The 14,088-nt window shown below is 44.0% G+C and overlaps 1 protein-coding gene across 1 annotated transcript in view; it reads right to left on the bottom strand.

Moving 5' to 3' along the window:
- TTLL11 (tubulin tyrosine ligase like 11) overlaps positions 1 to 8,364 on the bottom strand; it is a 38,182-nt gene extending 29,818 nt beyond the window's left edge. The window contains 4 exon segments of the mRNA XM_029960563.1: positions 1,256 to 1,352; positions 7,734 to 7,747; positions 7,750 to 7,776; positions 7,779 to 8,364. Coding sequence (XP_029816423.1) covers positions 1,256 to 1,352; positions 7,734 to 7,747; positions 7,750 to 7,776; positions 7,779 to 8,364 — 724 coding nt within the window.
- Between the last annotated feature and the right edge of the window lie 5,724 nt (positions 8,365 to 14,088).

Here is a 14,088-nt window from a genome sequence, read left to right as displayed (position 1 = left end):
TCTGACAAAATAGTTGTAGCATTCCCCTGCCACATTTCCCATCATATGTGTTACTGTAGCATAGTAGAAAAAAATTAATTACCAAAAATACAGCTCAAAACCAGAAAACTTCACTCAAATGTTAACTGTTGTCTTTGACATAATCCAAAATTATTTTTATTGCCTCTTGTTCCAGGAATGTGTAAAAATGCCATTTGAATATAATCAACCACTTTGTGTTTACTTTGCAGTCATTTAAGTAACTGCATCACAAAGAACGGGTTATTTTGTGAACAGCAAAACAAACTCACATATATATTTTTAATTATTATTTATTTAAATTTATTGAAATCCTGTATCCATTGGGAACATGACTAAGGTGTTATTTTTATGGAAAAGTTTCTAGTAAAACCCAGCATCAAGTTAGCACAACAGTCCTGGAAACCAGGTCTGGTTCTGAAGGGCTCTGGTTTGACTCCTGTGCAGCCACTTGTTAAGTAGATAGAAGCCAGAATACAGAGAGGTAACATTCATCTAACACTGACTGAAACCACCACAAAACAACAGCATCCTACACCTGAGTGGGAACTTCCCTGAGGCAGGAGAAAGCCAAGGTAAAATAAAGCCTGGAGTTCGATATCTGAGGTTCTTATGCTCACAGCATACTAACAGCAGCAATAAATCTGAAGTAAAGGGCTTAGATAAGTCAATACTTAAGCTCTTAGCTCTTATTTAGAGAGATCTCAACAGGGATTAAATGGGAAAAAAAGGAGCTTAAAAAAGTAGAAGAGTCATCATAAGATGAGGACTGACATGAACTCTTCAATATTAAAAAATCCATTTAAGGAATTCTGCTTCGAGCTTCTCCCCAAGATAAGCCAGAGTAGGAAACAAAACAGATTCTTTCCACTTTGAATCAAAACCAAATCCAAAGATACAGCACTCTTATCAGCATCAGATAACAGACAGTAATTGCACATTTCACTTAAATTATAGCCTGACACTCCAATATTTCCTAAATTCATGTGTTTGAAGTATTCTTCTCATCAAAACCACTTTCTCTCCAAAACAAATTTCAGTTCAGAAACTGTTCAAGAGACCCATTCTCATATCCTTACCCCCTACACAGAAATCACCTACCAAGCCCAGTAACATGCTAAAAATACTATCAGCTGATTAAGCAGATAATTCTCATTAAAAACAGTAAAACACAGATATAGGTCAAATATTCACATTTTTAAAGGATTTGTTTAAACCAGAAACAGAAGTCAAGTACCTGGAAACTTGTTGACTTGACCTGAGAAGATATTATTGTCATGAAACGACACCCCATGCCAATAGATATCGCAGGGCAAGCGGCGGCCAAAAGGAAACTGGAAGACAAGAGACAAGTTTTGAAGCAAGATGGGAATACCTATTCATTCCTTTCTTTTCTAAACACTCACAGTGAGCATAAACCACTCAAGAATAGTCTTCTGACTGTCAAAAGAAAACAAGCTCTGTATTTGGGTTACAAAACTAAGAATATTTGGATCAGTTTGAGGCTCTTAAGTTAACAAACCAGGAGAGGTTTTTAGAAACCAAACCCAAATGACTGAGAGGCACGAGCTGTACTGGGAAACCCCACCTGATGAACCACATCCAAGGCATGGCTGATTTATAATTTAAAATACTATTACAGGGAATAAAATTCCACTAAGAAGGACTTAATTCTGGCACCTGAAGGCACAGCAATAGCAAGTGCCACAGCTGGGAAGCAAACACTGACTTTGGGGTTGGGGTTTTTTGGGGGTTGGATTTTTTTCCTTCCCAGTTTAAGGGATGACAAGCAACCACCAAGGGACACAAGCACTAGAGGCCATGGAGGAGTTGCCACTGCTGGCAGTTACTGAATCAACTCCTGCTCTTACAAAACTCACCATTTAATGCCTGGTCTGTGCTCCCCTCTCCACATCCCTTTCCCAGACTGCACCCACACCCACAGGCCCTTCACCCCCAACCACGTGGCATCTCCACGAGCTCCCAGCCCCACATGAGCACAAAACAGTTCTGTTCTCTAGTACTTTATTTCAGGGAACACCTATAGGGAGGAATATTGCTCTAAATTTACAGTAAGTTAAAACTGCAAAGCACTTTCTGAGCAAGCCCATTTACATTGGTGTCCAAGCTGCAATAAATGTGAAATGGATACTCAAAGCAAGATATTTAAGTGAAATAATTGCATTATTCATTTATGTATATTCAGTTATAAGTATTAATTTACACTGTATTAATTCCTTTCTGGTACTAATAGCCTGTAATTAAAATAAAAGCTTGCAGTTGCATTAATCATTTGTTGAGTATATATATTTCAACTATTAAGAACTAAGGCAATTATTTCAACACTATTAAGTGTTCCAGTTTCTTTTCCAATTCACACAAGATTTCACTGGAAATTGGAAAACTGTATAGTTTGTTTTCTACTATCAAAAAGACCAACCTTTTTCTAAGCAGTCTAAAGAGCTCAGAAGCAGCGCTGCCAATTAATGAGAGCAAGTTTGTAATAGTAGTAAAGTGGTTTAAAAAACCCCAATTAGTTTTGTGTAAAGAAGGTTCTCTTCTTTTTCACGCTTGTTCTCTCAGACACAGTCCCACTTATCAATCCAAAAAAATCCCTTTTTATCTGCAGCTCCATGTAGATGCCATTTAACTACCATATGGAATATATTCACAGGAATCACTTCTATGACTAGGTTATATCTTTTTCAAATAAATAAGCTACATTTAGTATTTTTAGGGCACATTTGCATTAAATATCTACCACTCTCATCCCCCAGTACCGTTTACTCTTTGAAAGAACCACAGTATTTTGCAGAAACGTCTTGTTCCTTACTCCAAATGCAATTTTTCTTGCTTTAAAACATTTCTTTAAGCACTGGATTATTTTTTTTCCAGTATGACAGAAAAAAAGAATCTCATAAAGCTTTTGAGTGCATTACTTTATTTGCTACTTTAATTAAAATTTCAGCTTCCTCTGTAAATAGCCTTCAAAAATTAATTTAAAATGCTAATTGAGGAATGCATCCTTTCTCTGTTTCCTTACTTGCAGGGATGAGAAACTCAATTTAACAGAGCCAGTGGATTCTGCACTTATTTCATTATTATTCATCCTGCAAAATCTGTTTTTGTACAAGTGAAAATTAATTCTGTTGGGCTCTGAAAGACAATCAGTGGCCTTAACCTCTCCCCACAGGTACATCCAGAATACAGATGCAGCCTTCGGTCTGAGAGCACCCTTCCCACTAAAACCCGAACAATATATTTATTTATTAAATGAAATTGAAATGAAAGGAACGAAATTTGCATTTATATAACACCTTTCATCTAAGGAGGATATCAAAGCACTCTACAAACACTGCACAGAAATCGTTTCAGAGCAGATGAGGAGGGAGCAGCTCTGGACAGGAACGTGGCAGTGCTGCAGCCCCACGTCAGCAACTCAGCATGGCAACGTCCTGAGGAACCAAGATTATCTGGATTTATCCAACAATGGCATCAAACTCCTCTGAACAAGCTGGGGAGGATTCTATCTATTCTGCACTCCACTATTACATAAGAGCAGTGTTTGGAGAGGAGCCAACAAGTTCGATTATTTGGTGCCTCTGGCAGTGACTGGCAGATGTAAATTAATGTTCCTGTGGTAGAAGAGGAGTTTTCACTACATTTCCAGCTCCTGGTGCAGGCACTGGCTAAAAAGAAAGATGGATATAAAACCTGCTGGAATAGCCTCACTATCCTGTGCCAAAGCCAAGATGGTCCCACCCACAGGGGGACAGAGGTTGTAAAGGTGACTGGAGCCATCCTTTTTTAAAATCTTTTTTTATTCACATTTGGAGAACATTTGTCTGAACAAAACAAACAAGAAGTCATAAAGAGAATGGCACTGTTTCCACAACTTTGACACCATTAACAATCCATCACAGTCAAATCTGCGAGGCAGGTCGCTTCTACCTTTGGATTAGAAGCCAATAATTTAAACTGTCTCACGGGTCACATCAGTCTGTTCCATCATGTTTAATGACAAGTTAAATGACTTGTCTTCTAGTCAGCCTTTCCCAGCATAAAATTTCCAGCTCTCCCTTTGCCTCCACGCAGCCACGGAACAGCGAGACAAATGGAACGCTCGACGCTGGGATATTTGATGCCTGAGACATCTGCTTCTTCCATTTTCCTGGTAATTGAAAGCTTGCTGAAGAAATAATTTATTAAGTGATGAATAAACTCGAGATGCAAGCTCAATTTGTGCCCATTATTTCATTTGGCATATCATGTTCATTTAAAGAATCCGTCACGCCGGATCAGATGGTCCGATGTAGCGATGGGAATTGCTCCACTGACACATGGAAATTCTGCAATGCTTTTCAAAAGGTCCACCCCAGACAGGCCTATCACAGTTGATAATTTAATTCACTCCAAATTCCCACAGCTGAAAGAAGACAGTTGGGTTTTTTTCCTGTCTTTTGCTTCTGGTAACAGAATCTCAATGGTCAACTTGCTCTGTCTTGGACTCCTTCGCCCCTTCCTCATGTATCAGTGCCACAGAATAAACTGTTCACCAATATCAGCCATGTTCAGAGTATTCCTAATTTTTCTGTGTCTTATTATGGCATTTACCATATGTCAGTTCACTAATGAACTACTACCATGTGGCCAATTCTGTAATCACACGGTGCATTTGTGTCTTACTCCTGCAAATGGAGCACATTGCAGGGAACAGACTGTGACTGAAACCAAGCTCTTCCAGCAAGTCATGGAAACTACAGCACAGAGGTTTTGGAATGCACAACTTAAAAAAAACAAAACAAAACAAAACAAAAAACTAAAAAAAAGGATACATGACACCATAAAATGCTGTACATTAGAGAGAAAAAGTTATGAATGAAAAGGAGACCACTTTAAAAAGGACATTATACTGTCTCCTGCCCAATAAAATATTCCAGCCAACGCATCCAACAGCAAACAGAGGAAACAGAAACAAAACAAAACCAGTAATGGGAAAAAACGTAAGAGAAGTGGAAAAGGAGAAGAAGAATCACTTGAAAAGTATTATACAAGGGATGACAGCAGAATAGCAGCCACTGAAACATCGGTATTTAAAATATCTGCATTTCATTACTGCTTCCAAGACTTTTTTTGCATATCTGTACGGATCCTACAAGCAACATCCGTGTTCCCTCTGCTGGTCCTGCTGTAACAGTGCAACCAGCTCCGAGGCTCTGCCCGTCGGTGACAGTGGTTTGAACAAATATTTTACTGCTATTTCTCTAAACATCTGAAAGGGACAGCTTTCAAAATTACATGCAGCTTGAATAAAGTTTTCCTTGGACTTCTCTTCTTAATTTTGTTTATTTTTCTCTTCAGATCCAGACCAGATCTTGCTGACTGACTGCCTGTGTCTACTGAAGTCTGCCAGCTGGGAGGCAGGAGTTTGTCTTGCTCCCATCCTAGAAGAATTTCACCTTTGTGTTTTCCACAAAGTAACCAGCACTAGTTCAGAGTCAGAGCTAATACTGGTTCATTCCTCTTTCCACCTTCAGGATGGGGTGGGAAAAAAGGCAGGGGAAACATGATTTGACATATATTTTCTTGTATCAATGTATACTTTTCTGACAAAAGGAAACATCACATTCATATTATTAACCTATTTGTAAGCTGCAAATATACAGGAAGACCTGAGAGGGACTTGTCTTAAGGAATGAGTTATCAGCCACCCAGATGGTGCAGTCAAGCACCACAAAATTCCATATTAGGCCTCTTCTTTATTAAGATACAAAGTGGCCAGAAGAGGAAGCAACAGACTAAATGAAAAATATTGACTGGAGAAGGAGATGGAGGAGAAAGGATATTGAGTGAGACAGAAAACAGAAAGATGAAGCAAAGGCAGCAGCGATTGCTGTTGGGGGATGCAGAGCAGGAAGGAAAAAGCTGATTATTGCAATGCAGAGATTCATGAGAGGAACAAGAGCCTGTGAAACAAGTCAATTAGTAGGACAGAAGGCCAAGTGCAAGACATATGCAAAACATTGAAGTCTCTGGAAGCTATAAAGACCAAATTACCACTAAGTGTGGCTCATTCCCAGCACAGTCTGCAGGGCTAACTGATACCAGTGATCCAGAAACACTCACTGGAACAGCTCTGGGCCCCCTGAACATAAAACTTAACCATAAAAACAAAGAAATTAAGTGTCAAGTCCCCCTGCTCTGTATGTTCCTGCATAGGACACAGGGCAAGGCTGCTGACAGACACTCCACAGGTGCACTGGGGGCTAAGAGAGGTAAATGTAACAGGTTTTAATTTCAAGGCTCTGGTGTGTTTGTTACTATTTTGCTGTACAAGCAGAAGTTGAGAACTGGGGCGCTCCTGCAATGAGGTTTTGAAATTCTCCCACTGGATTTAAATAACAAAAATCTTGAAACAAAGTTTTAACAAGTCAAAGAAGAAGAAAGCATTACACTCCCTGGCACGGAGCATACGTGTCTTTGCGGAATTAGGTATGTAGGACATTATGAATAAACTCAGTAACATTTACTGCCACTGAATTCTCCAGAAAATACATGTGTAGCATCTAACTCTTAGGTTAGGAAGGACACAGAACATACTGTCTGCTCCAAGTCTGTATAAACCTTGTTTAAAATGCACCAGATGCACAGAAGTGTCATTATCTCGTGGATCCCAAATGCAGCTTTGTGGAGCAGGTGCAGGTCAGAGATCACACAGCTCCATGCGAGCTCTGCACGCGAGAAACAGATCATCCTCAGGTTTTATCCTGCCCTTCCCCTCCAACTTCCCCCTTCCAAATGGATTACAAATACCCTTTTTCTTACACAACTTCCTCACAAAGTTCCTAGAAGCCATCTCAGCTCCTAAAAAGCCGTTTGTAAAGCTATCGGTGAAAGAAAATCTTTAGAGTTTGAGAACAGTTTACCACCTATAGTAAGATATATCTAAAAAATCTCTTGAGGAGTTAAACAAGGAGTTCCAAAGCACCTGTTTTGTGCCATACCTATTGCTATGACTCCAGTTCAGCACAGGCAGACACTGCTCACACAGCACAGAGAAAACACATGACTCAAGCAGCAGGATTAAAAAATAGCCATAGCTCCTCTACATAAAGTAAATTAGCAGGCTAAAGCCTGTTATGTGTGCCTTATTCGGTGGCTTAGCACTGTTTCATTCATACACCACGCTCTCTGACACGCCTTTGAGATGATGGCAGCGGCTTTGCCGCGGGATCAGGCAGCGGATCTGCCGGCTCAGAGCTCCTGCCGCTGCCACGAGCGGGATTCCACGTACCCAAACCCCCAGGGGAGGGTGGCAGGGAGAAATGCGAACACACACAACACGCCAAACACTTCCACATTAGAAGCAGGTTTCTTTCTTGCCCTTTCCGTCAGCGCAATATCTGACAGCCCCCTGCGCTGCCCCGCGTACCCGGCGATGGCAGGTCGCGACCATGAATCGAACCTGCTCCGGGCGTGACATGCGGTGAGAAATCACGCCAGGGTCGGGGTGGCCCAGCCAGGACGCCCCCCCGGTTCAGCAGCTCAGCGCTGCTCAGGGAGGCAGGCGAGGAGGAGGAGGAGGGAGGAAGGCTTTGCCGGGGCAGACCCCGAGGGGAGGCAGGGGAGTCTCCCCAGCAGCGCCGCCGGGCCGGGCCGGAGCAGGGGCAGGAGGGGGAGCCCCCCGAGGGCCGGTCCCGCCGCGGGGAGCTCACCTCCTTCCAGCGAGCTGCCGCAGGCTGATCTTCAGCGCCTCAGCGAGGTCTTGGCCTTGAACTGTCCACGTGTGACCCCGGGCCGCCGGCTGCCCTCGTCCCGCCGCGCCGGCCCGGGGCCCGCCGGGCCCTGCCCCGCGCCGCCCGCCCGCCCGGGCCCTGCCCCGTGCCGCCCGCGCCGGCCCCGCCCGCTCCCGCCCGCTCGCGCCGGGCAGCGCCCCTTCCCCCGGGCCGCCGCGCCGGGCGGCCCGGCCTGCCGGGGCTCGGCGGGCAGGCGGGGGACCCCGGGGGGCTCCTCCGCCTCCCGGGCTGGCTCCGTCCCAGCCGGCTCCCATCCCCGCCGTCCCCATCCCGCCCGTTCCACCCCCATGCCCGCTGTCCCCATCCCCGCCGGCTCCGGCTCCATCCCCGCTGGTTCCATGCCCATCCCCGCCGGCTCCATCCCGGCCGGCTCCATCCCGCCCCCGCTCCCCGCCCGTTGCCATGGCAGCGGGCGCGGCCCGTGACCCGCTCGCCCCGCCCCCCCGCCGCCGTGACGCGCTGACGCCGCTCCGCCATTTTTGGAAAGGGGCAGGGCCGCCCGCCGCTCCCGGGGAGGCCATTTCGAAGGCGCGGGGGGCGGGGCCGCCATGTTGGGAAGCGGGCGAGCTCCCCCCTCACCGGCGGCTCCGCCTCAGAGGAGGCTGTGGGTGCGGCCTCCTGTGGCCACCGTGTTGTTCACCACCGAAACCCCGTCCCGGGGGGCTCAGACACAGAATCCGCTCCTTACCGTGTGGTGGAGCGATTGTCACGTGAGGCGGGGGTCCCGCCACCCTTACAAAGCGCTGCCTCCTCACAAAGGGTGTTCCCACGCTCTATTCGGGTTCAGCTCAATCAGTGCTGCTACAGCCCCTCATCTCCGGATTTTAAACACTCTTACACTGCCCGACTCAAACGCACTGCAAGAAAGTACGGAAACAGCTTTTACACTGTTAATAATGAAATTAATAACCTTAACAGCAGCTCCGTGATCAACCTGAGCAAGCTGGAAGGTTGTCCGTGCCCACGGCAGGGGTTGGAACTATATCGTCTATTTTAAGTCCCTTCCCACCATTCCAGGATTCTGTGATTCTATGACATAGGAATCCCTCACGATATAGTTGCAATGAAATTGAGAACGTCTCAAAAGGGAGCAAAAGCAGATTTGGGGAGTTAAGGCAGCGCAGGGCAGTGGGCAGGCGGTGGCGCTGCGCCCTGGGAAATCCAGCCTGGATGCAGGGAATTCCGAGACTTTGGGGGGAAAAAGGCAGGAATGGTCAGGATTCTGTGTGAAGGAGCGGTCACTAGAGTCTTGCCCTATATCAAGGCAGCAAAGAACCATTTAAATGAGGGTAAAATTTAAATAAATGCTGCAAAAGCTGGGACTTCAGTTGGCCGCGAGTTAAAATAAAAAGGTCTTATCAAGACCACACTCCTGACTGTGGAACTCCCTAGGCCAGGAGATATCAATGTATCTTTTATCTGCTAAATCAGGTTTTAAGAATAGCTGGATTAATCTCGCATTCTCACCTCACGCACACCCGGGTGCTTTACAGACACAACACGCCAGTCAGTAATGGTGGTTCCGCACGTGTGGACCCTTTTCCAGAAGTCAGCTGTAGTTTATAAAGAAGAAAATTTAATTACCAAGACACTGTCTTATTTCAACAGCAAACTAGAGCTTCACCTGCAACACTCACTATATAGCTATGGGGCAATGAAATTGAGAACATGTTAAAAGTTTTTTACACCCATATTTTTTCAGTGCCTGATCTGTCTTCTGCCATTTACCCTTGCAGGCAACAAAGAAACTAATTAATTAATTAACTAGAGTTACAATGTGAAGTGACCAGGAAGGCTCAGGCGATGTAGCTCGCTCTTGGTTCCTCCCAGGTTGCTATTAAATGATGTGCATTATTTATTTTTTTTTTTGTAGCTCTGACAGTTTTTAATTAAAAACTTGGGAGCGTTTCCATGTGCCAGCAGGAGCTCAGAGGGACCAGTAATGTTGGCAGGATTAGCTGTCTGGGTGGTGTCTTTTCTGTGTTCATCACTCAAAGCACATCCTTGGCCTCACCAACCACCACCAGATCACAGAATCACAAAGTGGTTTGGGTTGGGAAGGACATTAAAGACCATCCAGTTCCAAACCTCTTCCATGGGTAGGAACAAATTATGAAGAAAAAGGAATGTTTTGCTTATGTTTAACATAGGCACAAAAAGTTCAGTTGTAAGAAAAGCAATTCAAAGATGTTGGAGCGTGATTTAAAATGGTGACCTGACTCTGACTGTCTCCCATTTTACTACCAGGCTCCCAGATGAACATTTTTTAACACACAGATTTATCCTCACCAACGTCAACAGTGCTGAAGGAAAGCCAGAGAAAGAGTTAAGATGGGCCAAGGCATTAAGAGGCTTTGGAGCATGGGAAATACCAAACAAAATGATTGCAAAGGGGAAATATTTTTATATCTAGTTATGATATATCCACATTTCTTACAGGCTAATAACGGACTAGTTGTTTCTCTGCCCGAGAAGCTGTAATAAATCAGATACCTGCTTTGCCCTGGACTGTGTGGAGAAAACCTTCATTTCCTGTTGAGATAAATAGAGATGGGCTGCAGTGTGCAGCGTGGGGTCAGGCTGTACGTGGCATTCAGGTACTGCAGGGTGGAGAGTAAAGTATAGGTTGGATGGTAATGAGGTACAAGGTAATGCAGGAGAGTGTATCCCGCTGGATACTGCAAGCTGGATCTAGCAGCTGGAGAGAAATAGAAAACTTCAGATCATCTGTCCCCTGTGAGGAGAGGGGAAGATTAAAGTTATGGTGTGCTGTTAAGCTTGTTTCCTGAGACCCTTGCTCAGAGGGAGTTGTTGATAAGAACAAACTGGTACTGTCTCATGATAATAAGTGAACAAGAATGTGCATTCCATCCAGGAGAACTGTAATGTCCTGTACTCTCATTAAATTCAGGATGTCAAATACAACAGAGGTCTAATTTTATAGGAATGGGGAAGGATACTGCCTGATTGTACAGTATTTTACTCATCTCTCAATAACAACTTCACCCTCATTTACCCTAAATTGTCACTTACTGGGTCATTATACCATGACATGGCTAACCTGATGTTTGTGTGCACAGGTAACTGCCAGGTCCAAGCTGGAATCTGGGCACAAAGCAGTTTTACAGATGCAGTAAGTGTGAGTTTCCCATCATGACACTGCTGATCCCAGCAGCTCATACTGAGGGTGAACTGTGCTGCCAACCCGTGGTACATGGAATTCATGAGTTGGGCATGTGAACACATCAAGCTTATGAGGTTAAGTAACATTTTTCTTTAATATTAAATTTGCATTCTTCTAGTAAGCTTTTGTGTTTCTGAGTTGGGATCAAAATGTCTAGCTTTTCCCTAGCATCATAAGGACAGTAACTGCACTCTTTTCTACTTTTTTCTTTTTCAAAGATAGCCAAGACAAGAAAAACCAAGTAACATGTAATTTACAAAAAGAACAAACCATCTTTCTAAAATATTATATAAAACTGGCCCCCTGCCAGAGGCAAATTTGCAGAAATACTTTAGTGTACTGTTCTGAAAAAGAACACATTCCTCAAGCTATTATTAAAAAAAAAGTTACTCACGAAGAACTATCCATCTGTGTCTGAAGTTAGTAGCTCTTTTTGCAACAATGCAACTTCTGTCAGTTGTACTTTCTCACAAATCAATAAGAAAGCAAAATGAAAAATCAGAAGAAAATAAATCTATAAACCAACTCCTCCTGGAAAATGTCTGTGGTGGAGTTATGCTTCAGCCTGGGTTTAAATCCATATACATCACCCCTGCTGCCCATGTTTATGTTAGACCACGGAAGATTTGTGGTTGACCTACATATGCAAACAAAACATTTGCCGCATATTTGGGGGGGGGGGATTTGCATGACAGAAGATGATGAAAATATGCATAATTGTAGATGACATTTCTCATTCCCCAGTCCTGCTGCACAGCCCTTTGGAGCTGGCCATGCATGAAAGAGGCTGCAGTCCTGACGGGCAGATTGCCTGTGCCGAACCGCCGAGACATGAAGCTTCTGTTTGTTCTTGAGCAACACAAATCTGGTATAATCATCTCACCAAGCAGCCCCTCTGCTCGCAGAGGGCACGGACGACGCTAGCTGAGGGGGCTGAAACCACGAGTTCCACATGTCACTGCTGAGCTCACGTCACGTGGCGGCTTCAGAGACTCAAGTAAAGATTTTGTTAGCGAGTTTTCTTGGTCTTCCTCAAATCCCCAATGCAGAGGGTAACAACACACAATTTCAGTCAACAGTAGCTAATTTATCTATTCTTGCCTTCACATTTCATCCCACAGCAGCATTTCTAGGAAGTCTGCTGGCGGGTTAGTACACCAGAGACTTTACTCTAAAAATTACACCAGCACAAGTAAGTATTAATAATGTTGATGAAGTTGCATGACAAACCCAGATCTCCTAGGATGGTAAAGCATGCACAGATCTCTCAGCTCTCACAAGGATGATATGGAAGTGCTTTCCTGTAACAGAGGTTTTGTCTGCCATTACTGGATGTCTGTCTGGTTGTTCTTGCTATGTCACATCTTATTTATCATTTAAAATCTTCGCAGCGCTGCCGTGCAGAAATAAGCGCTTAAAATGGTTAGAAGAAGGGAGGAAAATTCCTTGGCATCAAGATCAGGTCTCCTTTGGAAAGCTGAAAGCGTACAGTGGATCTGCAGCAACTTTATCTGAGTTGTGAAGGTGAGTTTGGAAAAATATGACATGACCTGACAGGAACAACAGCTCCCTTCCCTGTAAATCACCTGAGCAACTGATAAAGAACACCCTGCAGGACCACAGTTGAGGTCTCTTCAAAAAACGAAGAAGAGGGATTTACATGCAGAGTAAATGGCAGTGCAGGCAGAAGTGTGCACCCATGTGAGAGAAAGAGGAGGAGAGAAATCTTGGTAGCTGGTGCCTGAGAAAGAAAGCTGATCCAAACCTGTTCCCTGCAAAAACACTTGCAGCTCTGAGCCAAGAAGCTGTCTTGGTGCTTCACTCCTACTGTGTTCAGAGAAATGGGACTTTCTGTGAGTGCTTTGCACATCAAAGGAATAACTCCTCAGTACCTCCATGTGATGCAAACACCCACCATGGGGTTTGGCCAACTGCTCGGTCAAGAAGGGGTAATGCTACTCAGGGTTTGTTTATACTAAATCCGTGACGATGTCCTGTGTAACTGTTTCATTCCACATACTTGCCAGTTTTATTGTCCAGAAGAAAAGGCATACAGATTTCTTACTTCCAATGGAGTCAAAGAATTTTCTTTGACCAACAAACAAATTAAAAAGTTAACAGCTTTTTAAGTCTAGCAACCTTCAAGCTCAATTCTCAAACACAGATCCAAACCATTAACCTTGGGAGAGTTCAGACCTATGAAAAGTTCACAGAAGTTCATGAACAGGGAATATTAAACACCTCCATTCAATTGTGATCTAACAGAGACTGGCACTTCAAGCTTTTTTAAATCACAGTTGCCTTCTTTTTCTCAGGATTCCCATGAGATGTTTCTTTCCTCCTACCCAAAGGATTTTGTAATCTGCGGGATACTGGAGAGCCCCAGGATGGGAACTAAAAGACCATTCTTGTTATTTCATCCTGTACTTTCTATCGGATTTTAAAATATAACTATCCCGAGCGAAGTCCATATGCTCCCACGTCTATAGGAATGCTCTTGTGGCAATGGGAGGGTAATGAGGAGAAACTCTGAGCAGCTCAGCACGATGGCAGGTTCATGCACGCCTCAGCTGAAATGAGTATTGCAGAATCAATGCAGAGACTCACCAGTAGTGGCTGTGTTAGGTTTTTCCCCTTATGAGTTGAGCTTTGCTGGCGTTAGCATCAAAGGCAGCATGAGCATAGGCTGACTGGGTGGCATCTCCTCCTCCTTGGGCTTAGGAGAACCAAAGACCTGAATCTTGCTCAATCAGTCCAAGGGCATTTTCACACAAAATCTAGGTTATTCATTCAGGTCAACAGATATTTTTTAATCAAGAGATATGCAAGACAAGAAAAGCGCCATGAAACGTTCTAAGTATGCACTAAACATCAGCACAAAGACCACACCAAAAAATCACCAACAAAAAACTAAACCCATGCATCTGCAGGCGAGATGTGTATCTAGAGGAGCATCTTGGACAGAAACCAACTGATGTATTAACATACCTGAGACAAAACCCATATTGAGTTATGCTACATAAAAGAGGGATTAGCATAAACATGTGAATATTTAAATGGCAATATAATGCAACATTTTAACTTGGAAGA

Source organism: Manacus vitellinus, unplaced genomic scaffold (assembly GCF_001715985.3).
Source record: "Manacus vitellinus isolate BGI_N305 unplaced genomic scaffold, ASM171598v3 scaffold_27_pilon, whole genome shotgun sequence".
Lineage (NCBI taxonomy): Eukaryota > Metazoa > Chordata > Aves > Passeriformes > Pipridae > Manacus > Manacus vitellinus.
Note: the sequence above shows the minus strand (reverse complement) of the source record. Positions and strands in the feature narration are given on the sequence as shown.